This window comes from Dendroctonus ponderosae, unplaced genomic scaffold (assembly GCF_020466585.1).
Source record: "Dendroctonus ponderosae isolate FM_Combo_2020 unplaced genomic scaffold, Dpon_F_20191213v2 Dpon_F_20191213_7, whole genome shotgun sequence".
Taxonomy (NCBI): Eukaryota; Metazoa; Arthropoda; class Insecta; order Coleoptera; family Curculionidae; genus Dendroctonus; species Dendroctonus ponderosae.
Window position 1 is genome coordinate 8,071,118 of NW_026018916.1, and position 25,733 is coordinate 8,096,850.

General features: G+C 31.5%; 1 protein-coding gene and 1 long non-coding RNA gene across 3 annotated transcripts in view; both read left to right on the forward strand.

Annotated features, from left to right (window-relative positions):
- The first annotated feature begins 3,766 nt into the window (after nucleotides 1–3,766).
- LOC109546174 (cadherin-99C) overlaps nucleotides 3,767–25,733 on the forward strand; it is a 38,735-nt gene continuing 16,768 nt past the window's right edge. Inside the window, exons 1-2 of one of the 2 annotated variants that reach the window (XM_019917027.2) lie at nucleotides 3,767–4,139; nucleotides 24,127–24,199. In XM_019917027.2, the coding sequence (XP_019772586.2) occupies nucleotides 4,137–4,139; nucleotides 24,127–24,199 (76 nt within the window). In that variant the 5' untranslated portion in view covers nucleotides 3,767–4,136. The remainder of the gene's footprint in view (nucleotides 4,140–24,126; nucleotides 24,200–25,733) is intronic. The other variant, XM_019917026.2, reaches the window with a different exon arrangement.
- On the forward strand, nucleotides 6,129–9,204 carry LOC125505235. The gene is made up of 2 exons (XR_007282028.1): nucleotides 6,129–6,393; nucleotides 8,679–9,204. It is a non-coding gene; the product is annotated as an uncharacterized LOC125505235 (long non-coding RNA).

Sequence of the window (25,733 nt, forward strand, 5' to 3'; positions counted from 1 at the left end):
TTCGAATATTCGAGTTATGACTACACATAATTATTCGCTTTTTGAATATTCGAATATTCGAATACTCGAATTATTCGAGTTTGATTCCGAGCCCTATTCCCAACCATGGTTTGCCGGATTTTCTTTTTGACTACAGTAAAATGAAAGTCGAAAATTCTTTTGCGTCAGTCCATCTATTGTATAATAGTGTAGATTCTATACTACATTAAAAAAAAAACAGTTGTACTTTAGTACGTTTAAAGACCTTTCGCCAATTTAACCAAGGTGCTTCTTTAGACCCATTCGCAATGGAGAGATGTCGCTTCAATGATAAGTTTATGGTACCCAGTCATCAAGTTGTCGGTGGTTTCTGTTCTGGCCCTGGTACTGATGGTACTTCGCCATTTTGTCAAATCGTACCATTTAACGGTCACTATATGCAAAGCAACAACTTGGTTCCTTCAATAGAGACGTACCGCAAACAGCGGGATCCTTCAAAGACGTTTAAAATAATCGCAAAGTGTAGCACAAGTACAGCAGGAATCTATAAAGATTTAAGTTCAACAGTTTAAAAAAAATCAGATCAAATATGATATGTACCAGTTTCGTTAATTTATTAAAGTGTGGAGTATTTAATATTATAATTATCCGATAAATATACCATGGATAATTGTAAATTTGTCAAAACTACAAACATGGTGATTCAAATATGAAATAATTAATTGTGCTAATATTTCAAGATAAATTAATATAAACTTGTTTGAAACGGGACAACCGACAACAAATTTACAATAAAAAAGTTTTCAGTTGCCATAATTTCGGAACAAATTTTATAAAATATATGTCTTGAATAAAACTGGATAAAACTGGTACTTACGAGCACATGGAATAGTGAAGAAGGCTGTAATGTACGTGTTATAGACTGTGGCTTGTGGCAGAACGTGACTTAACCTGTTTCGGAGATTGTTTATGGGAACTTTTTTTTATATAAATACGTCAGCGTTATAATTTTATTGGTCAATATCAATAAAATTTATATATTACTCAAATAAAATAAAAAATAAAGATAACGAACAACAAGGGTCTTTTTGAATCTGTCAATACGTTTTTGATCTAAGCAAGTGTTTTTGCATTCTTGCTTGCTTTTGTTTTTGTATATGTATGATGTATCACACAAACTTTAATTTGACAATTTAGTTAATCTTTATATACAGGGTGATTCAAAATTGGCGTCATGTCTCTATTTGTTGTACATTGTTGTTCGTATTAGTGGCGCTTTAGAAATTTAGAACAGTTAGAAAAGAAAACAACAAGTCTCCAAAATATTTAGACACTAATTATCGGAGAAAATAAATAAACAAAGCTGCAAATTAAAGAAATTCATTCATATAGAGCTTTTATTTATTCAATTCAACATAGAGCTTTTATATTTGAAAATATTATCTGGCTATTTCCATTTTCTCATTGTCCGGTCTTTACCTTAAATGAATAATTCGTAATATGATAAAATTCATGTTCAACTCGCAAATCTTTTATGATTTTGTTGCCCAATATTTGCAAACATTTGAAAGTCCAACATTTTTTTATTCCCCTTTTAATGTTAAAAATATATGAAAGAGTCTTCAGTGCGGCGTGCGGCAATTAAAAAATTATGAAATCCTGCTTCTTTGAGAATACATGAGGACATATGAAAAATACTTTGCCTTCATTTTTCAACTCACTAAACAGAACTCTTGAAAATGTGTTTAATTCTAAAATGGTTTTACTTTTGCGATGCCTAAAGCTTTTGGTAGAAAATTTGGCAAATAAAATGAAGAAAAATGAATTTCAAGCTCTGTACAGGGTGGGCCACTCAGAGAGGTGGTCGGCCATATCTCACAAACTATTAGTCGTATCGATTTCAAGTAAAAAAATATATAAGTAAAGTGGCTCAGGGAAATGGCTGGAAATAACTTGCAAGTTTGCAAAATGGCCGCAAGAGGGCAAAATTGCAATAGTAAATTTTGAATGCAGATTTTTAGCAGTTTAGGACAGGCCAATGTAGGTTGCAAATACCTTAATTCTATTCTTGATAAACTTTCAGTTATTTCTTGTGGGAGTATTATTGTTCTAGCTAATCAAATAAGGTGGTGGGGGAAAGTCAAATAACGGTTCAAAAAGTTGTTAATTGCTCCGTATTGGCTTAACCAAATTCAACGCTTAAATTGCAATTGAATAGCTCTTGATTTACATTAACACCTACTATAAAATATAAGTCGTCAAACTTTTTCGATTTTCTTAAATTTTTTAAATGGAATGACATGTAATTTTTTAGAAAACTTAGAAAAAGTATAAAAAATCAAGCAAAATAGTGAAAACCACACACCGATATATTTGTTATAACCGAAGATATAAGCAATTTGACAATAGCAATGATATTGTTGGGTTGTTCTTCTCAGAACCGATTGTTTTATTTAACCCATTATGAGTATTCTTTGAATGAAATGCACCCTTGGGATTCAAGCCTGCTTAGATGCTCAAAATGTTTTCGGTCATTTCGAATGGATTGCTCAAGCCTGTCTGTTGTAGATAAAACAGCACTCTTTACTTCTGCAACAGGAATGTGATGATCTGCGTTAATTTTGTTTATTAGGTCCTGTTTGGAAATTGGTCTAGTTTGGAAAACAATCTCTTTTACTCTTCCCCACAAGTAAAAGTCCATACACGTAAGATCGGGTGAGCTAGCTGGCCACGGGAATAAACTGCCTCGTTCTATCTATCTATCACGATAAGCGTTCTCTAAAAATCGACGGACATTTACCGAGAAATGAGCCGGAGGCCCATCTTGTTGAAGAAACATGTTTACTCGCTTTCGCACCGGTATGTCTTCCAATAGTAATGGTAGTTGGCTTTGTGAAAAGTGTAAATAAATATTTCCGTTGAGCTTTTGTTCAAATATAAATGGACCGATAATTCGGCCCCCAATTATTCCGCCCCAGACATTGACACTAAATCGCCCTTGATGCTCAACTTCCTGCATCCAGTGAGGGTTTGTCCTGCACCAATAATGAATATTATGCAAATTAACTCCCCCATTGCTGTTAAAAGTAGCTTCATATGTCCAAAGTATATTTGTAAGAAACTGATGTTCTTCTCAGAACCGATTGTTTTGTCAACAACCCAACAATATCATTGTTATTGTCAAATTGCTTATATCTTCAGTTATAACAAATATATCGGTGTGTGGTTTTCACTATTTTGCTTCATTTTTTATACTCCTTCTAAGCAGCTAAAAAAATATATATTATTTCATTTAGAAAATTTGAGAAAATCGAAAAAGTTTGACGACTTTTTATGACGCGCCTGCTGGCTAGAATTTGGCTAAGCCCATACGGAGCTATTAACAACTTTTTGAACCGTTATTTGATTTTCCCCCACCATTTTATTTGACTAGCTAGAACAATAATAAAAAAAAATATTTTCAAGAAAATTAATACGCATTGGACATTTAATTCAAATTGTCTTTATTGAAGAGTCTTTCTACTAAATGAGAAACTAATTATCAACCATAAAAAGTAATTCGACAAGCAAGACTTAATATAAATCTTACACGTTTACGAAAATGTATTATCTTCAGGAGAATAAAAAATGTTATATTTTAGTTCTTATAGGGATTTAAATAGCTCAGTTAGAGCATGTACTTTATTTAAATGTATTCTGTAATTTATCGTTACCGTTTTTGCCGGAGCGCAAACTATCTACTTTTCCTGGTACCTGGACGTTACCTGGCTCAATAACACCGGTACTACCTACAATCTCGGGTACCACCGTTTCTTGAAGTCACAGTAAAAGTTGAATTCATAGGTGAACCTGGCGTACAGGTGCGCCGCGTAGAGCGCCTTCTAAATGTCAACATAATTGTTTGCAAGCGAAGGTACCGTACCAACTTCGACTAAATATTGCCCAATTAACTCTTAGTACCAAATTGCAATATATCGGGTTCTTGGCGCGAACTTAGCAAATTCAAATTGCGCGAGTGTTTGTTTATAGTGGCCTTTTAAAGGAACCAGTAGTGCTAAAAGTGACCTTTAACAACTCTAGAGTGGCTTTATTTTGGATATTAGAATACTTCACGGATGTGTTATTCACAAGCTGCTTTGTTCACAACAACTCTTTAAATGGTAAGCACTAATAAAATCGACAGTTTATAAATTACCTTCTTAAATATGGCGTGTTTAGCATAAATATATGCGTTTAAATGTTGGCATTTATAAATAGGATTATAAAGTGCAACATTCGAATTCTAAAGTAATGTCTAGAAGATTTTGAAATAGATATGTAAATCAACAACTAAATCAGCAAACAATTTCGTGTCGAAATTGTTCCATGCAGTCAATCGAAAAATGTGTCAACAATTTGAACTGAAATGTGAAATAGTATATTGCAGCTACTTACTATATTTACTAATTATAAACTGGCATGTACAAACGAGTTTTACAATTTTTTTTATCAATATAATGTTTGCTTGCCAAACAATCTTCGAAAACGCTTCAAGTCAAAGCCGAAAAGTACAATAAAAAATACTTTGCTATCTGTATTCCAATGAGCAAATGAGGGGTGCTAAAAACTGCTAACCTCTTGTATATGAGTTGAAACCGATTTTCAACATACAAAGTGGTGTACATAAACTATACAAAAGTTAGCTTCCAACCAATACCAATACATTGACGAATAAAGAAAAATTAAAACTTTTTGCTGGATTTTAAAATGTAGTTTACAATTGACAATGTATTTTAAAAAATCATCAGATGTCCTTAACAACTGTGGATTTCCATTAAGTATCGAGAAAAGGTCTTAGCAGTATTTTCTGCAATTTTGATATTTCCAAAAGTAGGCACATTCTAGAATTTCCGATTTCAATTTCATACTGCTTCGTAGTTGAAATTAGTTTCGATTTAATTAAGCTCATTAGCTATAAATTTTTCTAAATTTATATTTGATTATATAATTAAGCGAATGTAATCTGTGCATTATTTAATTATTTAGAATTATACGCGGAATTTAATGGCTAATTCAGAACATTAGTGAAAGTAGGCAAACAAAAGTTAATTAATTATCGTATGGCTTTACTAAGAAAATATTTGAAGCAAATTTTTGTGACAAAACTTTTTCTATTTCAAAATTTTGAGTTGTTATTTGGAAGCATATTAGTGACATCCAGCATTTTTCTTAGTATCTTTACTCGACCTCTATCTACTTTTTCGGCTTGCTTCATGTTTTTCTTCTTTGTTCATGAAATCCATGATTTTTTGTCAAATATTGTTACTTTCTATTGGTTTTTTCGATTCCGATGTTCTCTTGTTGAATCTATATTATTTTAGTTCTTAGAGGATCCAGCTCCACGTTCTGGTCTTGCTAATATTTCTATTTCTTAATCGGTTTTATAGCTAAGCTCTTTCTATCTTTTGTGTTTTTGTTGCGCACATTTCTTTAAGCCGGTCCTTCGCTGCTACATTTTAAGGATCTTTCGCGGGTTTTGCAATGGGAAATTAAAATATTTCTAGCCAAGTTGATGAGTAATAATTTTACTTCTGTATCTGTTGATGATTTTTAAGTATACACTCTGGAATTATGTTTGAAGGTAGCAAATATGCAGACTTGAACTAGTATGTAAAAATGTTAAACATACCGGTATTTAATTAAGAATGTTGCGATTGAATTTGCATGGGAAATTAGGATCTGAAGTCTATATAGCAGCATATCAAAATGTGAAAAACTACGTCAAAGAGTTTTTTTTTTATTTCAAGACTCTCATTGATAATAACACTATAAGCAAATTTTAGAAAAAACAAGAATAAGTATATTTCAGAGAGACATCAGTTCTTACGCATCAATATAGAAATTGTCGTTATTTATTTAAGGAATATGTATAGAAACTCAGCCAAAATTTCTTGTGAACACTGTTTCTCAAATCTCATTTCAGCTCCTTCACTAACTGCTTATTTTTCAGAATTATTAAAACTGTTGAAAAGTGGAGTGATCCTCTATTTTTTATATTTCTTATTTTTATTGTTTTCACACACCCAATTTAATGCTTTGGTTCATATGATGACAAACTTCAATATACTAAAACTATATGAAAGATTTAATTTCATGTTCAGATCATATTCTGCTGAATCATTTTAATTTGTGCATTACGAGGTAACAAGCCTAGAAAATCAGTCGATGAACAAGTTTTAATTCGTTTTAGAAGACTCAGGATGTATGAAGTGTTAAATTAATTATCCATACTGTTAAGTAAATTGTCGTTTAATTGCATGAAGTAATCAACCCAATGTACTGTGAAGAAAGAAAGCAAATATAAGTACAACACAATAGAATTAGATGGGCTGTTTCCATTAAACACTGAACAAGCATTCCGAGAAATACTGCAAGGTACAAAACGTCACGTTTAAAAAAATGTGGAAGCTTTAAGCTTTACAGAAAATTTTATTGAATCTTGAGTTTACAATCAATTTTTAGTAGATTTGAAAGAGATTTTATAAAACGGCACGCTTTTTTCTATTGGAATCAATATTTAAGTTTTACTCAAACTTGTTTAAACGTACAACAAAACTCACACTAGAACAAAATCAATGCAAACATTGTTGGTTTCTGGTTGGTAGATAGATTTTTATTGCTTGGTAGAGTAAAATGTTGAAAACATGTTAGTGCATCGGAGCGAAGGCACGTTGACATTTGAGGCACTTAAAGCACCCGAAGAACCTGTATTAATTACAAGATTTTAATGATTCAAGACATGTTTGCAGCACATGACAAATATTTATTTTTTTCATCAGCAATGTTTATTATTACTTTTACCGTCAAAATTTACCGTTATGCAGCCAAGTCAAGACAAACCAGTCTCCTATACAGATGAATTCATTTAGCAAGACTTAAGAAAGTAGGACTTAAACAGAGAAATCGTTTTCAGTCCTCTCGCACATGGATTATGTCGTATCTCATTTTCTTCGGCTTATCGGAGGTGAGATAGATGCTGTTTTGTGCAGCTACAGTATTTTCAGTATGTTGTCATGATCAATAAGTAGGTGCGACAAGAAGTAAGATTTTGGTATGGAGGTCAGCCAATTATAATCTCTGCCTAAGATATTACGTACGTCTGCTGGTCCAGATTGTTTTAAGGTCAAAATAGGCGGAAATATATGGCAAACCATTCACATGCGGTCGTCAAGAATTTGAAAGTTTTGCGGAAGCCACATTTCATGTTTTAATTACATATAAAAATACTTATCACATTCAGAGAAATAGAAAAAATTTCAGCTGAGTAGTTAAAGTAAAATACATGAAGTAGTAAGGAAGAAAAGCAGAAAAGTTGCAAACATAGCTAAGACCAAAATATATGGCAAAATGGAAATGTGCAAAATCTAGCAAGGCAACTTATTAATTTGACTCATTAGACTACAGAATACTTATAATTGAAACATTAATGCACCATGACGAATTACTAGAAAATCATATCCGACAATTTACATTAAGTATTACATAAGGCCGGTTTAATAGTTTACTAGCACAGAAATACAGCGTTGATAACCGTTCACTTGTGGTTAATAAACATTTACCTAAAACAAATACTGTTCATTTTGCATAGACTCTTTAGAATAGTGGTTAAACCAAATGCAACTGTGGCAACTTTCAATGCTTCATGTGAGAAAAACAGAAGAACAATTCTGAGAAACGTATTGAAATAAATTATTATTATAATGATTGTGAAGTATATTTCGGTCAACGTTAGTAGAACTAAAGAAAGCTTAGTTGTTTGTTCGATTTCTACTTTGCTTTTAGGACAAATAACAGTTTACAGAAATAATTTTTAATATATATATATTTTTAATACTGGCTGTCGATGTGTTTTGATTTATATTATTTTCCATTGGGTCATTGACACAAATAATCATTTAGAATCGGAAATCATTCAGTTTAATTTTTAATTAAACTGTATTTTAAGTCATTATTCGTATTGAGATCTACAACTTAATGCTGACTTGACTGCCGTGGTTTTTTTTTGTTGCAAAATCACTTTGCGAATTACTGTTGCCTTTAACTGCCAGCAGGTGCATACATTTCTGATGGTATTTTAACTTTCGGTAATTGCAAAATATAAGTGTCTGAACTAATCATACAAACAATATCTCGCTAATCTGTTTAATGAATGCGAAATTTTTCTGCCATTCAAACTGTTAAAATCTGACAACATTTGCTTGGTTTCAATGGTATTAACTATTAGCTATCAAATGAGTGAAGTATTTACATGGATATATTACGAATATATTCAAAAACATACTTTTGCATTCACGTTGTATTATATACAACAAATTTAATGACATACCTTTCTAATGCGGTTTTGAAAAGGGAATAATTGCTTATGAAATATTCTATAATATTTCACTTAGTTAAACGCTTGAAATTGCTGATTTGTTGTCAACTCAGGTATCCAGATAATTATATCTACATGAATATCACGGCAAAAGCATACTAATTATCTGATCATATCTTAGGCGACTTTATATGTACAACATGATACGATGAATAATTTGCTATGCATTTCGTTAACAAATCTTTCGATAATTCAGATCAGTCAAGTCAATTATAGATTTAACAATAATTCACCAATACAAAGTTAATAAAAAATCTATAAAATTAATTGTATTCGTTTGTCCTAGGAACATCGAAGAGAAGGCCAAAATCAAGCACAAAATTAAAGTTTCGTCAAAACCCAATTCAACAGATCGGCCATAAAAACATCGTAAATAAAACGTAGTAACTAAATCTTCAATGAGCGCTGGAAATGTTAATTATTTAATTAGTGCATAGGTGTTACGAACTAAAACAGTCACAGTGTTCATGTCAGTTATTTTACGGTTTAAGAGAACTTGTTTAAGATTGCTTAATCGTTTAGTTGTTTTATAATTAAATTTTTACAACCTGGAAGTAAAGGTTAAAAACCTGACAATCTCAAAGTCTGGGTCTTTTGAATGCTTCTTTGTATTTTAAGTTATTACAGCAGTTGAATATAAATTCGTCAGCCGTATTCAAAGCTTGTTTGGTAAATGAAGGCGCTGTTAAATCATTGTTAGAGAAACATTCTGAAAACGAAATTTGTATGCTATTCAGCAACGATGTATTTTTATTCAAAAAATGAGTGAGCGTTTCCCATAGTTTTCAATAAATGATGCAACAAACGCAGCCGATAGTGTTCAATTTTACCAACATACATATGTATTTTCGATTGTCCATCGATAAGCTCCATGGATCATACTCTTGCACGAATCAGAGGATACCATTAGGGAGAAAATGCAATTCGAAATTACGCAACCAATTGTGAAAGTTTCATTATCATTGCTACATGCATGTATTATGCAGAATGCAAACTGATTTGATCAATACCCGTAACGTTGACGTCACGTAACACAGATGATAAAAATGGGTAAAAAGAAATTTATAAGAAATATGATGAGTAAAACCCAGTTTTATGCATTTTTTGCCTTAATATTGGCTTTACCTGCTTACTCTCAGGCGAAACGAGCCGTATATTAAAACATCTGAAATGTAGTAGAAAGTAGTTGTCCTTTTCAAGGTTTCTCACTTTTCAAAACGGGGTTAAAAAATTGCAATTTTTTATTTAAAAAATTAGGGGCTTAAATTATAGCATTTTCAGTCAATATAAAACTAATCCGTTCCGTAATGTTCTTAAGTTAAATTTCTACTATATTAAATTTCTATCAAAGTACTTGAAAATTACAAACATTTCTATTAGAATACTTTTTCATTAAAATGTGTAGAAAAAATATTAATTTTGTTCCAAGAGAGGGTCCAGACACTTAACTTTGTAAGCCTTAATTATATATTACTAATAATATTTACGAATAATATTTTTCAACCAATTTAGCTATGTCGATAATAAGTGTATGTCTGATTGCATCACGAAACAAGCCGCAGTTTTAACTTCCGAAGTTCCATGTTTTGAATAAAACTGCCCCAAGAACGTTTGTGAAAAATATTATGTGTATTCTAAAACCCAAAGCTCGAAGTCGTAAGTAGCAGTTTAAACAGGACTGTCATTTTAAATAAACTCAACGCATAAAGCTGCATGTCTTATACAAAAAGTGTGATTTCTCTTCCGACTACATTATGTTAAAATATTTACCTTTTTGCTTCTAAATTTATTGAGCAACATTGATAAAAGTGAAAATCGAATAAGCACAGTATCCTTTTTGATATGCAAACGTTTGCCTGCTCAAGCTTATTAACAGTTTTTTTTCATGTATGCTGGTACTGTAGCAAGCCTGATGTATACATTTAAAGTTAAATGTTCTTCGGTTTGTGCTTAATTACTTTTAGTTCCGCGTCAAAATGCTATGAAAATTTCCATGTTAGTCACAAAAAAGCGCAATTTTGTTGTGGCAAAATTGCCTCTGGCGAAGAAGTTCGAAATTCTAATCAAAAGTTCATTGAAAAACGTATTGGATGGTCAATGTACTGGTCAAGGACAAAAACAAGTAGGTATATTAATTTTAAGCCTCATTTTTTTAATGAAGACTTCGCAGTCTCTTCGAAAAATTACTTATTTATTTTAATCCCGCAATTGACTAAGGTTTTATAATATAGCTGTATTGATAGTTTGACCACTATTTTTGCATGTTTAATGTTATTATTTCGAAAGTGATCAATAGATCCGCGAAAATTACAATATTCTTCAAACCAAATGGTTACCTTCCGGAATTCCACTAGATCCTAATGCGCTAATCTCTGACCCTCTTCAGGTAGAAATAAGAGGAATTCAAAGTTACACACGTATCGTGAAACATCTCTGCAAATTGCTTTTTTGTGTCATTCCATTGGCATTATCATTGTTTATTAGCTTCGATGTTTTTCTTAGTCATATAGAAAATGCTTCCGGATATATGACTATTAACTTGAATGGCTACACCATAGAATTATAGAAAATATGTATAAACGATTATTATAAGAATTAGACCTAACCGAAGTTTTCAGATTCTAATTTATGTTACATGCATGATTTATCCAGGGTAATTTTCGAATGTAGATAGTATTCATAATGTTATCTTTGATATAACTATAGGGACAGGGTTTCATAAATTATATGCTATTGTAGGATTAAGATTTTTAACTGTTGTTTGTCATTTTAGTTCTAATTTTTTTTTAGTTAAAAAAACTTGTTGAATGTGAAGTTTTACACATAAATGCTCTAACTATTTATGTAATCTAATTAAATTTAACAACCATAGATAAATAAACATAACCAAATTGACCAGCATTCGTTGATATTTATTTTCTCTATTTTTGTTTTTTTTTCATTTTGTAAAACGACTTTGATGGCAAAGAATAATGTGGAACTGACCTCCATATCTTGCTTGTCCACTTTTTTCTTTAGTATAATGTTTTATATGACAATCCTCCTCGTTCTGCCAATAATACAGATTAATTAAAGTTGCAGACATTATTCAATTTATTTCCTTTTATTTCTCTATTCGACTGATATATGTCTCTAATTATGGAGCTTCAAATTGGAGCAAAGTAAAAATATTACTTTATTAAAACATTCAAGGGAACTCATTCTGCAGTATGAGCAAATAATTAACTCCCTTAATACGGGCCCGATTTGGGTAATTGAAAATTAGTTCTAAAGCAAGTGATTTTGTCTAAAAATCTTATTTTGCAAAATTGAAAGCCATTGAGAAACTTTATGTTACCTGTCAATGTTTTATTTATGGATGATTTTTGCATTTTTTTGAGAAAATGATGATTTGAAGGATGAAAACACGATTTTCCGAACAAAATACTCAAAATAGAACATGAGATGGTTTGCAAAGTGTATTATCGACACATTCACTGTCTATAAGAAAATTTGTAGTTGCAACAGTTTGGATGGAAATTGGATCTGAATATTGGCAAGGGTAAAACTTCTTTCACTCTGTACCCTCTAACTGGGTCAGTTATTAAAAGAAATTCGAATTTATCTTCTTAGATAGCTTTTAAATTGTGCAGTTTGCCATACCAAACATAATTTTTTGAGTTTATTAATAGTTCACCATCACTATTTCTACTATCATCATCATTCTGCATGTTTGATGAAACATTTAAGAAGTAACATGTTCCGTTTGAAACCGCATTTTGGAACGTATTACCAAGGTGGAACTGGAACGTTGTGACGTTACAGAAAAATAAACGTTTATCACACCTCTAGTGCACTTTCCTATACCAATCATCATTTTAGAAATATTCCTGGTTTTACGCAACATTCGAACTTAAAGCTGGTCTTTATAACAGCTCCTCGTGTTTAGAGAACGGGATGAGCTGCAAAAGCGGGATTAAATCGTCAAACCGCCATTTAAAGAATGACTATTAGACGAAGATAGAAGAAACTCTTAAAAAGCTTATGGACTTGGCATAAACAGTTGTTCCAGGGCCAAACTAAATTTAGGAGACCGTTTTAGCGCCAGGCGAGTTTAAAGTTTCAAAGATCTGAAGCGCTGGATGTTCTTGGAAACACGCTGTTTTGATACAAGTTTGGCCGCGCACCAAAATTTTTTAATAATATAAATTAATTTTATAATATGATGATAAAGATAATGCTTTTTTTTAGTTTCGATCCATTATTTTGTTTGTAATAATAATCCAATTGGCGAAATTAAAAGGAATTACTAAAAAAGAGAAACTCTAAGAGAACATGTAGCAATTCCTTGATTTATCTTAATAGAAAAATCGTTGTTTTTTAATCAGTGTTGGACACATTTTTTTCGTAACATCGTCAATAATACGAGTCAATACTCTCGATAAATCAACTTATCAAGTAATCAAATTCAAGTAAGTAGTAAAAGAACAAATGAAATTCAATTTACAAGAAGCGGAATTGGGTAAATTTGAATTTTACCTAAAGATATGTATATAATAACACATAAAAATGATTTATTAATTAAGCCACTACATATTATTTTATTATGTAGATAAATTGAGGCAAAATCTTTTATCAAATCAAAATGTGAAAACAACACACAAGACATACATGGCATTGATCTGTAAATCAGAAACTAATCTAAATTAGCACTTGTACTTATAATTAGTCTAGCTTAATTTGATGATTCCTCTTAGGTCTTAAAACCTAACGGTATCAGATGCAAATGATTCAAGTTAAAAGGCCGTGGGTATTTCACATTTCACAAATGGCAAACATACATCTGATTGTTTTGCAACATTACTACGAACGTTTTTAGAGAAAATCCCACATGATTTTACACAAAGTGCTGTTTGTCCTTTCCTTTATTCTCTTGCCTTTATTTGGTACGATTTCAACTTCCTGTACGACTGTTCAGATTTGTTGATTTAATTTAGGTTGATTACAATATTGAATTGTGTTCCAAGAATGATTTCATCGCCGGTTGAAAGGTTTATTTAGGGCGTGTCTTGCTTCACAGTCTGACTATTCTGATGGATGTGGATGGAATATATAGAGTGATTCGAAGAGAGACAGCGACTTGCTTCATATAGTACGTGTTAATTAATGATAAAATGACACCTAAATGGTCTTCATTAAATAAAATATATTGATCTCTGACATGAAATTTAAATAAAAAACGATTTTATTAAGTTATAAGATATATTTAATAACACATTGGCTCTAAGCAATAAAGTTATTCGGTGCGAAATTTATATTTTATCAACATTTTCATGTAAACATAGGTGCCACAATTGATCCAAAGGTCCCACTTTCTGTGTTCATCTGATAATAAAAACAAAGTTCTCATTTTTATTTACCAACTTCAAAAATGAAATAGTATTTTGATTTGATTGAACAAAGATTTTTTAAATATTTTTTTGTCAATTAAATTGAAACTAATACGATTTCTTTTAAACTGTTTCTAAAACTCTACAATAGATAATATTTTAATTGAACTGGGAATTCCATTTCTCAGTAATTTGGTTAGAAATTGATTAATTACTACGAAGGAAAATTGCATTTTTTTGGTGCTTCTAAATGTGGGCTATTAGTTCAATTAAGCAATTAATAAATTAGTTAGACAGAACACTATTATAACTTAGAATTTAATCGTAAAGTAAACCTGTAAAGGTCAAAGTCAATAATAAATAGCGTTTTGTCATGTCCTTTGAAATGTTTCAGCATTTTTGCTATAAAAATACCGTAGTGGAAAAATAAAATCTTGAAAACAGCATAACTATTATACGATTAAATTTCAGTTTTACAGATAAGAAATACACGACGAAATTTTCTTTTAACTTCTGAAATTTCGACGTTGTATGTGCAAGCTATCAAGATTATCCGCACGGTAAAACCCTTGGAACTGAAATAATGTAAATTTAAAAGTGGAAAAACGGTTTTGCCAATTAACATAAAAATAGGTACGGTACATTAAGACCAATTATAAGATCAGTTGTGCTAATTACAACAATTTTAAAGGATGTTATTTAAGTAGTAAAACCACAGCTCGTTTCGTAAGTTTCCGGATTCCACACATCAACGGCTAAGAAACGTACTGAATTTTGCAAGAATTTTAATAGAAAACTTTATTATTGACATTTTAACATTTATTAGAAAATCAATGACCAATGACGTAGTGATTGCACATAAATTAAATTACTTGTAGGCAATCGTCAAACCGATAACCTGAGTGGCTATGAATATTGATGTCGAAACTATTGACGGTTTAAAAGGAATTTGTAATTCATTTAATATAATAAAACAAGTATGAATAAACACTAAATGATTTGCTCTTGGCTGTATAAGAAACTAAACTAAATTAAATTAAGGAATCAAGGATATGTTGTTAATGCTTTTACCGGTTATTTGTAATATATTACCACTTCCTCCAGCAAAACACTATAATTAGTGTTTTAATTTACATTTTGAATAAAGGATCTGGGAAAGATGAAACAGACCTTATTTGGAAACTACTACAAGCTATGTGTTACTCCTAGAAGTTTTTTAAGATCTAAGATCTGGTTAGTTAAATGAATTAAGTAACGCATATAAAACTAATAAGACTGCCAGTACAGGAAACAGTGCTTAATAATAGTGTTTTGGTTACCCTTGAAAGTCCCGGGGAGGTAGAAGGTAATCGCGCTTTTGTTCAAGTAAAGTCAAGTAAAAAGAAGTGAAGAAATTAACGAACATGATTTACTTATGAGAATAATTCGAAAACTTTCAAAATACTCTGTAAGCACTTAGCACTTCGGTTCGATACACGAACTGTAAAAAAATAGTTGGTTTATCTCATTTTTTTAAATTGACGGGTCAAATATTACCCATAAATTACATACATTTTTGCTGGGTTTAATCAGATACGCTCCTATGAACCAGTACAAAAATACATAACTTTGGGAAACATTTATTACGATTCCGACTTTTATTAGTGTCTTAGCTGATCATTAACACAAATGCAAGTTCAAACTTCTGTTACGGCAGCTTTATATATAAAAGGTGCGATTTTTGCATATAATTTAAAATTATGTGTGCCTTACGGCCCAAACTAAAAAATAAGTTTATTATCTACTACCATAGCTTCAAAATAAGTTTAATGAACAGCAGAAAAGTAATATTGTTTTAATCAATAGTTATAAGTAAAATTATAAATTTCAAAAAAGTGCCCATTTAATGTACATTATTAAAGCAAACCATTTTATTAATAGTAAGTAAAAGTGCTACAGCAATAGCAACTTTGATCTAACTTTGAGGCACCCTTAATGTAATAATAACTGTGTTTTCCAAGATCAAGAGTACTTATTTTTTGTACTACTTAGCGATTATTTCACCAGCACTCAATCAAAATGAGCAAAAAAGCAAGTAAACATGGACTCAAGACATCAAAGGTGAGCTCATTTGTTAAAACTGACAGGCATAAGTGCTAAAACTAATTACAATGTGAAAATTAAGCCTTACATTGCCTTTAATGGACCTAGAAATGTTCTGACAAGACTGCTAATTACGGAAGTTGTATCTTTAATGCCGACATCTTCACAAATTGACCTTTATTACATTGATGAAATTAATAGGGATACGATATTGTTCAATTTAGATTTGATATTAAAGCATCTACTAATTTTTTGCGCCCTATTTGGAACATGATTTGCCGGATATGTACTCAGTGACTTTTTCATCTGGTTGAAGTAAAGTACAGTTAATTAACATTAGAGAAAGGTTTAAGTTGCTACTAGTTAGCCAATTTAATGGACCGAAAGCTGCAGCCTACTAAAAACATATATTATTAGCATTTAACGGTGACATAAATTATTATATCACTATAACAAGTGTTGTGTTATTATTCCGCTATTGTTCCACTGAATATTTCTACTATATAATTCGGATGTACCTACAACGGCTTTGGTGAAACAAAGCGATGCAAACCGTAATTTACAAATAAATGGTTATCAACAACAAGTGATTGGATACAAATTTAAAACTATGCGGTTCAAGAAACGTATAGAAGAGGTTTTACCTAATATCAGCAAGACCGTAAAAAAATAAAACTGTACGGTTACGCCATTCAGGTACGTGATTTTTTAGCTTTCCATTGTTCAGATTTGCGTGAAAAGAAATGAAGAAATTCAGTAAAAATAAAAGAACGTGTGACGTGAAGTGACTATCCAGCAGAATGCCGAATGCTTTGTAATTGGGGATTAATTGCAAAATGTGGTATCCACTATATTGAGCTTATAAAAACCGTCTGAACGCCATTTGATTTTACAATGGAGATCAAATTTGTCCGTTTTAGGACAATAGGCAGACGAAACTGAAAAACGTTTAGTGAAAAAATCCACTCAATTTGTTAGAAAAGTTTCAATTAAAGCTTAAACTGATTTAACAGCAAGAACCTTAACCAAGTGTTAAATCGCTTTGGATTGATCTTGCAATTATTCCAGTTCTCGTTTTTGCATCCAACTGCTGGAATTTAAATGGACTCATTAAAATATCAAAATAATAAAGCCATTTTATTAGAACATTAGCTTCCATCGAGCTCTTTGCCGGTTGCGGAAATATCGTTTTCAACTTAATGCATTTACATTAACTATTTAAAGTGCAATTACAGAGCTCACTGAAACCATAGAATAGACCATGGAATGCCAACAGTGCAAAAGCTGTTTGAAAATATATATTTATTTGTGAATCGTTTTGTCTGAAAATTGTCTAGTACTACCAGACACACGTTACGATAGTAGATATTTTTTATTTAAATGTATTTTATATTATATATATTTTATTGCATTAATATGGTGTCTGTTAACTGTAATATAACACATATAAATATGTTGTTAACAACATATAAATATGGTGTAAGCAAACACTGCAAAACAAATAACTATTTGGTTGAATTCAAATGTGGAGAGAAAATCTTAATAAGAAAACAATACATTTTATCTGCAAAGAACGACATTTTCAAAACAGATCTTTCTATCAAAGCTACGTGGTAAAAGTAGATGTATGATTAACTTCATTATTAATTTTGAACAGGGACAATTTGGGACTAAAATTATAGATGAGATTTAAACACATCGAGATAAAACTGAGAAACATTTTAAAAATCCGAATAGAAAAACCATTTCATAATAGGCACAAAGAAGAAAAATACAAACATTCTACAAACATAAATGTGGTATTTAACAGCGATTTTTTGGGCTTGATCCAATTTACGTTTTTTTATTTAAATATGTGCTTTTATTTTAATTTTTTTAAGTCGCAACGCCAGTGCTTTTAGACAGATGGAAATTGTTTTCGCGATGATCAACAAAATGAACCTAAAGGCAAATTTACTAAAACCATGTATAAAATACAAGCAAACAAACATCTCTTAAATGCAGCGAATGCAAATTTCAATTGCGGACAAACTCGTAAGGAAGTGCAAAATAAAGTAATTTTGTGGAACGAATGACCATAAAAAACATTATAAACTGCTAGCGATTCGCGGATGACTTCCTTCGGCAGCTTTAAAACTTTGTACTCGAGAAATGGCTACTCTAGTAACTGTACTGCACATCTACATATTTCAATTCTAAAAACTCTTCAAAAAAATGTTCTAGATCCTTAAAACACGTAAAATTTTTGCTGCCAGTCACCTTGTAGATGAAATTAAATACTACTCATTACCTCTACTAGAAACACAATTTTCAACTTAGTAGTAAGCAAATGAATTAACCGTAACCTGTAACCATCAATTTATAAAGTTGTAAAACGGACGAATGACAATGCGTTTAAATGTTGAAATTGATGATAACAAAGCATGTTTTATTTAATTGATTTCCAGTAACAAAGTAAAGGTTGGCATGCTACCATGGTTGTTCCATCCAACATATAAATTTACTGAACTGCGTCCAAGAAGCTTAATTCGTTGAATGTAACTTTTAGACAACTATCTATGTTTTCTGCATTAGCTTGCTTAGTAGATGATAAATAGAGATCAGCTGCAGGCTAGAAGTATCCAATCGAAATAAATCGTGCAGAAATCTGCCACCAGAGCCTTCCTAGTTACACCACAAACGGCTCATTTTTTTTCAAATTCTCGGCAAAATCGCCATCATTCGCTCAGCGCAGCAACAGTCGTAAACTTCGTGTTGGTGAAAACAAAATAAAAACCCTGCTTGCTCATAGACCGTGCATTTTAGTAACTTTTACATGATGTGGACTTGTGTTCTGCAACCAATAAATTTTATCGTTTTATGGAAGCAGCAGCGTTCCTAAACCTGATAATGAACCACCACGAGTGGTTATTGGACTTGTTTCTTGCACAACGCATCTATAAATTCACAGTTAATGAGTAAATCTGACAATCCTAGATTTGAAATCTTAACAATTTTGCTAGACTGTGGAATCGATTATATTAACTTCATTTTTAATGTTAATGCTCTTGGTGTTAGATTTTGCTATTTGGTCCTATTCCGTTGACATTTGCAGGTTTGAAAACACGCTCACCACTTGATTTTTTTAATAGGTTGTTTTAGATTTCACACACCTTAATCTTGAATAAAATTCTTATTAGTAATACCTTATTAGTAATAGAAATTACTTATGACTACACAGACAGAGGTAGACATGATTTTTGCTGATTTCATGCACGATGTTGATGTAACTAAAATAATTAATTGAATGCTACTCTGCCTGGGCTCTAATTTTGCATTCTAAGCAATAATTTAACAACCTTTGAGTTACTCCAATTGTAATACTTTTGAAAGAATTTGATTACCTCTAGAGCAGAAAACGATATTATTAAATTCAATTGAACATGCGAAAGCTTTTGTTGTTTCGTATATATTTTGAGCAATAACAATTTGTACCAACTTTTTATTACCACATTGTTTCTTACTAAAAACTAATTCCTGTAATTGAAAACATTGCAATTATATATTTTAACTACGTAAAGTACGTGTCGCGTATTTCGATTATCAGCACCTAACAAATGGACCTTCGAGCCGGAAGAATCAGGTCGTTCAGCATGAATCCATCCGCCTATGCAAGACGGCCCGAAAATGGCAAGTTTCAATAGAATTTATTTTATTTTGAATACTATTTTACAGTCTGAGATACTTGAGATCGAGGACACGTAATATTCAGTTGTAGCTTGATACAGCTAAAGCCTTAAAATATGTCACTTGAAAAATAAATCATCAAGGTCTTCTTTTTATGCAATAGGTTGGTGATACACCGCACCTTGTTTTATTTTACAAAATATTCATCTTTTCCACTTTCACCTGTTGTTAATTTTCATACTATAAACAATTAAGAATGAGCGGCGAAAACAAAACTTCAACGAATAAAAAATGCAAATGAAGACTAACAATGAACATGGAAATTTCACATTACTGACAACTCATCGGTCTTGTAATTATATTTTCGAAGTGGCCGCATTTTAACTTCAACCCATTTAATCACTGCTTTCTGAGAGATTGATTGATTGCTGATGAAACTGCTAGCTTTATACTGCATGTTCCCAAAATAAAACCCACAACTGCTTTACATTTTTCATCATTAAATTGTTCAAATAGTAGGATTCAAATACAGCTACCAATTATTTTGCAACAAATAAAATTGTTATATGTATATAAAAACAATGTTTCAACACATTAAATATGGACGAAACAACGTGCTAGGTGCTTCGCCTATTTACTTTAATTAAATGTTGTTTATGTTCTGGATTAAGACATTTTTTTCTAAAAACCTGCTAGATAATTGCCTGGGATGCAAAAGTACCAACTCAACACAAAATGCATAAAAATTAACCACTGAACAAGCTGAAAATATTAAATGTTTATGTTTCTTCTTTACTGCAACTCCGTCACTGGATCACAAGAGCGAAGACGTATATTTGCACTACGTGCTTACCGAAATTTATGTCCTAATGGTCAGCTTGTCGTGCTTCATTATGGTTTATGAATAGGTAGTACCCTAGAGTTATGGCGTTTGCCATATGCCGCATTACAATGGCAGTCCTTTAAGCCAGTACTGCGGCTGTAATCACCTCATATTCTTTTATTATGCGCCTGAAACCGTAATGATTCCGAGATAAATGTTGGATGTTGCTTGGTACTGCGTGGAACCTATCTGATTTTGATTCTCGAGGGCGTACTGCGGTACTAGAGATGCTTTTGTGCTATTAGTTTGAACGTGATAGAAAAATAAGTCACTGCCTTGACCAGACTTTAAAACAAGAGCCTGCAGAATTGACGTAATATTATAGACAATAGAGGCAATGATGTTTTGAAAAACGATGTTTGTTTCATGCGGCCTAAAGTGTTTAGAAAATCATATCAAAACGTATTGTTTATTTCCAAATATGCATGCTAATCTTCTTGCCATGACATTTCTAAATTTGAAACGGGCTAATATTATAACTCTTCAATTTTTAAGTCAATATTTTCGCCAACTATTCGCTAACTATTCTTAAAACTGTTGTTTAACAGTTTACCAAAAGATATTAAAAATATAAAAAAAGTAAGAGCGATTGTTAAAGAAAATTTGGAGCTTTTTGGAGGCTCATCGAAATAGAAGGCCAAATTTGTAAATCTGATTCCAGAATATGGAATAAAATTACATGGAGCGTATACTGTTTAAAACTGCCTGTTTTTTTAATTTACCTATTTCTGTTATCTCAAAACAAGACACATACGAGCATCACGCCTTTAATTTTTTCTGAAAATTTTGTCTATTATATGAGTTTTTTTTCATCATCTGTAATAATAAAACGAATGTATTATAAATGTAATTCAATGAAAAATTACTGGGTGATGTTTAAATTTATATACACTGCGCGCCCCAAACTTAAATTGTGTGCTTAAATACTGTCATATTTTCTTGGTCAAAGTTTAAATCTCTCTGAGGGTTCCCAGGTTTCCAAGGGGAAAAATACGATGTTCTAGCCCCATGTCTTCAGAGTAGTTTATATCTATCGTCTGTTGAATAAAGAGATATTCCTTTTTTTAATAACCGGTTACGTTTTCCTCGCGTACTTACTTAGGATTGATTTAAATATTTCATCAAAGTATCTTTGTTTTATTTTTCTATTTGTGTTGTGGCTTTATAGAGTCAATGCTAAAGACTATAAAAATACCTTATCTATAAGCAAGCAAGTCTCTTCTCTTTGCGGGACCATATAAAAATATAAAAATGGTTTTCCCTTTCCCCATAAGAACGCGTTCGAACTCTATTATACGCTAACTACCTAATGTTACTTGTTTTACCTAATTCTTCGCCAACGCTTTAATAGCAATTTAATAAAATCACGCCCCCCATTTTTAAATTAAATTATAATAATGAAATCACATATATTTGAAGTAACGGATCTTGCGTTCCTGGGAATGTGTATAGTCCGGTTTCCTAACAGACTTGTGATGTTGCACTGCATTATGTATCTTGCACATTTATAACTGCCGCTCATTTAAATAGAATGATGGCAACTTCCAGTTCTCAGTAGTTTTTCCTCTAACATACACCTTGCTTATCAAGGTTTTGCGGGCATTTAACAGAAAGCAAACGCGTCTGGTTCTGTATTTTTTCAAAAATTATCTCCAAATTATTCAAAATAGTGTCATATTCTACTGACAATTCCCATAACATTTTAAATGTTTCTTTGGCAAGATCAAGACAATAAATATAATAGATCTATGGCATACTTCGATGTTTTCAAATATTTAGTTAAGTCATTGGTGTAGGTAGATCAAAATATTTGATTAGCATAAAGGTGGCTGAACTTCTCCTGCTTAGACTTACAAAGCATGCCGGCCAATATTAATAAAAATAATTGATTAAACAATTGCCTGCTTAAAATCTCCTGTAGTTACATAATCCAACCAACAACATGCAGGTGTTCAAATGTATCTGGGCAATTTTTTATTGTCTTTAAAATCGTGTTCTTTTGTTTCCAAGTCATGGGCGCTCTTAAAGGATTATCAATTAGTAGTTAAAAATTTTTTTTTTGGATTCCACTTAGACAAAGTTGTAGAATTGCTATTGAAATCGGCCACTGTGCAAACGTGCCACTTTAAAGCATTAAAATTTCATTCTATTCAATTACCTAGATTACTTCCTATTCTTCGAACTGATTTTTGTTCCCACAGGGAAGCCAAGAAGTTTTTTCTGAGCTTATGTCTTGAATAAATTTACAAGTGATTTAACTCCGATCGAATAACGGAACAGCCATTATTGACCAGATACTATGAAACGGCTTTAAAACAGATCAGCATGCTTTCCATTCATCTATTCAACTCATGCATTTTATCGAAAACTAACGGATAATCACTTCTATTTGACTTTGATTTGTAAAAGTTATAGACCTACAGCAAAGAGCATTACAAAGTAAACTGGCTTTCTGTTTCAAAGAGAATAGTTTATTTGAAAATTGGTTGATATGCAGAAAAGATGCTTTGGAATCACTTTGTTCAGAAATTGTCTGTGTCTAAACCAATGTAATGGTTTACTCAATAGTGAGTGAAAATATTAATGACAATAAACAGTTAATGTGACATATTTATTTAGCAATTATAAGTAAAATAAACGTAAAGACAACACAGTGGCGCAGCTTGGGGGGGGGCAAGGGGGGCATCATGCTCCGGGCGCTACTCACAAAAGGGTGTCAAATGGTCGGTAAAACAAAAAAATTCTAGATAATTTTTATCTTATTATAATTGATTTCTGGAAAATATATTTTAAATTTAGTGCCGGCGTAATATATAATATAATAAATATTGCGCCGGCACTAAATTTAAAATATATTTTCCAGAAATCAATTATAATAAGATAATAATTATCCAGCAATTTTGTGTTTAAGCATGATTTACCCCGGCAGAAAACGATAACACAAAACGAAATGTGGTACTTGATTTATTTATTAATCTTTGAGTAAATTTAACATATTTATAGTTTTGCGAATTGGGGGGGTGGGCGAAAAAGGTTTGTGCCCCGGGCGCGAGCTAGCCTCGCTACGCCACTGAGACAACAAAAGAAGTAGGTAAATCCTCATTTACGTAAATTAAAGAAAGTGGAAAAGTAGTCTTGACCGACTAGATACAAACCTTGACTTGGCAAATGTATATGCTTCTTCAAGGCTTAGCTTCTGTTTCCTTCCAGGAAGAAAAACTTGCGCCATTAGTGAACATCACTAATCGATCTGCTCATTATAATGTCACTTAAAGACTTAATGATGTTGTTTATTTTACTTTATATGCAATATAGGAACTGTTATAGTATAAATATAGTTAAATTTCATGTTGAAAACAAACACGTTCACTTCAACTATGAAGAACTCAATTCGTTGCCGACATGAAGCAGGACTTTGCAATGTTCAGAAAAACTAAACCCTAAACTAGAATTTTCAGATATTTCGAGCGCTTCGTTCATAAATGCAGAATTTTTTGCAATTACAAATATTTTCTAATAACTAATTTTGTGGAAGCAAAACAGTGGTCAATAATAAGACGATTATCGAATTCACCCAAATCCAACTCAAAGTCGATTTAAACTTTGAAATCGACTTTTGTTGACTACTGCACAACTATAATTTAATGAATAATGAGGATTTGTACCATTTGAGCCAATTGTACATTGTAATTACAATTATTTTCACTATTATTCCGAATTTTTTTATGTTTCAGGTCCACGCAATGGCCTTTCACTTCAGAGTGTTGCTTTCTATCCTGATTTTCCTGCCGTGGATACAATGTAAAGGTAAGCTATTTAGTTTGTCAAAAATTTTGCAGGAAATCGTAAATTCAGTTCCAAATTCGTTTCAATTAATGCAGAAACTGCCTTGAGGCATTGCAGTGTAAAAAGAGTTCACACACAGAACATTTTATATTCAAATGAAGATAACTGTGACTCTTTGCGAAATACTTAATTAGTTAAGTTATAATTTTATGTCTTCTCCTTCAGTTTTTTGAAACGGCAGGTCAACCACAGAAGAATTATAATTACTGGTTTGCTTACATCTTTTTGTCAATTAAATCTCTAACTTGTACCTGATTAAACATAAGCTAATCGCAACTTGAGAGACAGAAAAGAATGAAAAAGTGTGAGAACATCTAAAATTAACTAATTAAGTTATGTTGTGTTTGATAAAACAAAACAAGCTCCCCTACCAAACTCATTCACTCATTCAGAAGCAAATGCCAAATTTGGCATAAACAATTTTTAAATTTTGATAATGACAAAGCATAAGAATGAATAGAACATAGTTCTGAAGATAGTATTTTGTACGTTTTATCACTTTAGACGTAGACAAGATAGTTTTACTTTTTTCATTTTAGGATTCGTGGCTGTTTCATAAATAATTCCGATTACTAATTAAATAATGCTGTGGTGAAACTGAAACAATACACAATAGTATAGGCATGCGTTGTGACAAAAAAATTGTTTAGACATCCAGCATTTTTCAATACAGCCACATCTACTTCTACTAGTAACCTTTTCTAACACTCGTTAGAACCTCCTGCTTTGGACACTCTGCAAATGTTATATATGCAATAAATAAACCTGATGCACAGCATCTTTGTGAATATATCATCATTTTTGCTAAGCACCTTAACACGGTAATAGTTCTGATAATTTTATTCATCAATAAATATTTAGCAGGATATAAAATTATTTATAGTTGAGGATACTCACACTAAATATGTATGTGTATAGTGAATTAAGGAAGAGCTTTTAAAGGAGTTTTTGAACCTATTGCTTAACTTTTATTTGTCAATGAAAAATCTATTAATATTTTTGTTTGATTTCTGGTTTCAATTATGTATGCAAGCATCCTTGAAAAATGTTTTACATTGCATTTAAAAAGAAATAGCCGAAAGTGCTATCAATTAGTTAGAGAAAACAGATGCAAAAGAGATTCAACCAACAGGGTACAGTTTGTTTTTGTATTATAAAACATATAATAATAGAAAACACACACCATTTTGAAAAGTTTTTGGCAAAGTTTGTGTATAATTAAAGATGATCTTGCTTGTTGAAGATGGCTATTTGAACTCAAAAACGTTCATTTTAGTTATGTACTTCCGTTTTATTTTGAGTGGTTACTCTAATCTAATATTGGAACGATAATTTCTTAAACATTATTGTTTTATATGCAATATCGTTTATAAGCCGACAAGAAGTAAATCTAACTAAGTAGATAATTTTTTGGACCTGAATTTTGGTGCCAAAATATCATCGAAAAAATATCTTAAAATTACTCTCAAGATCTTTATTCGTAGAATCAATGTCC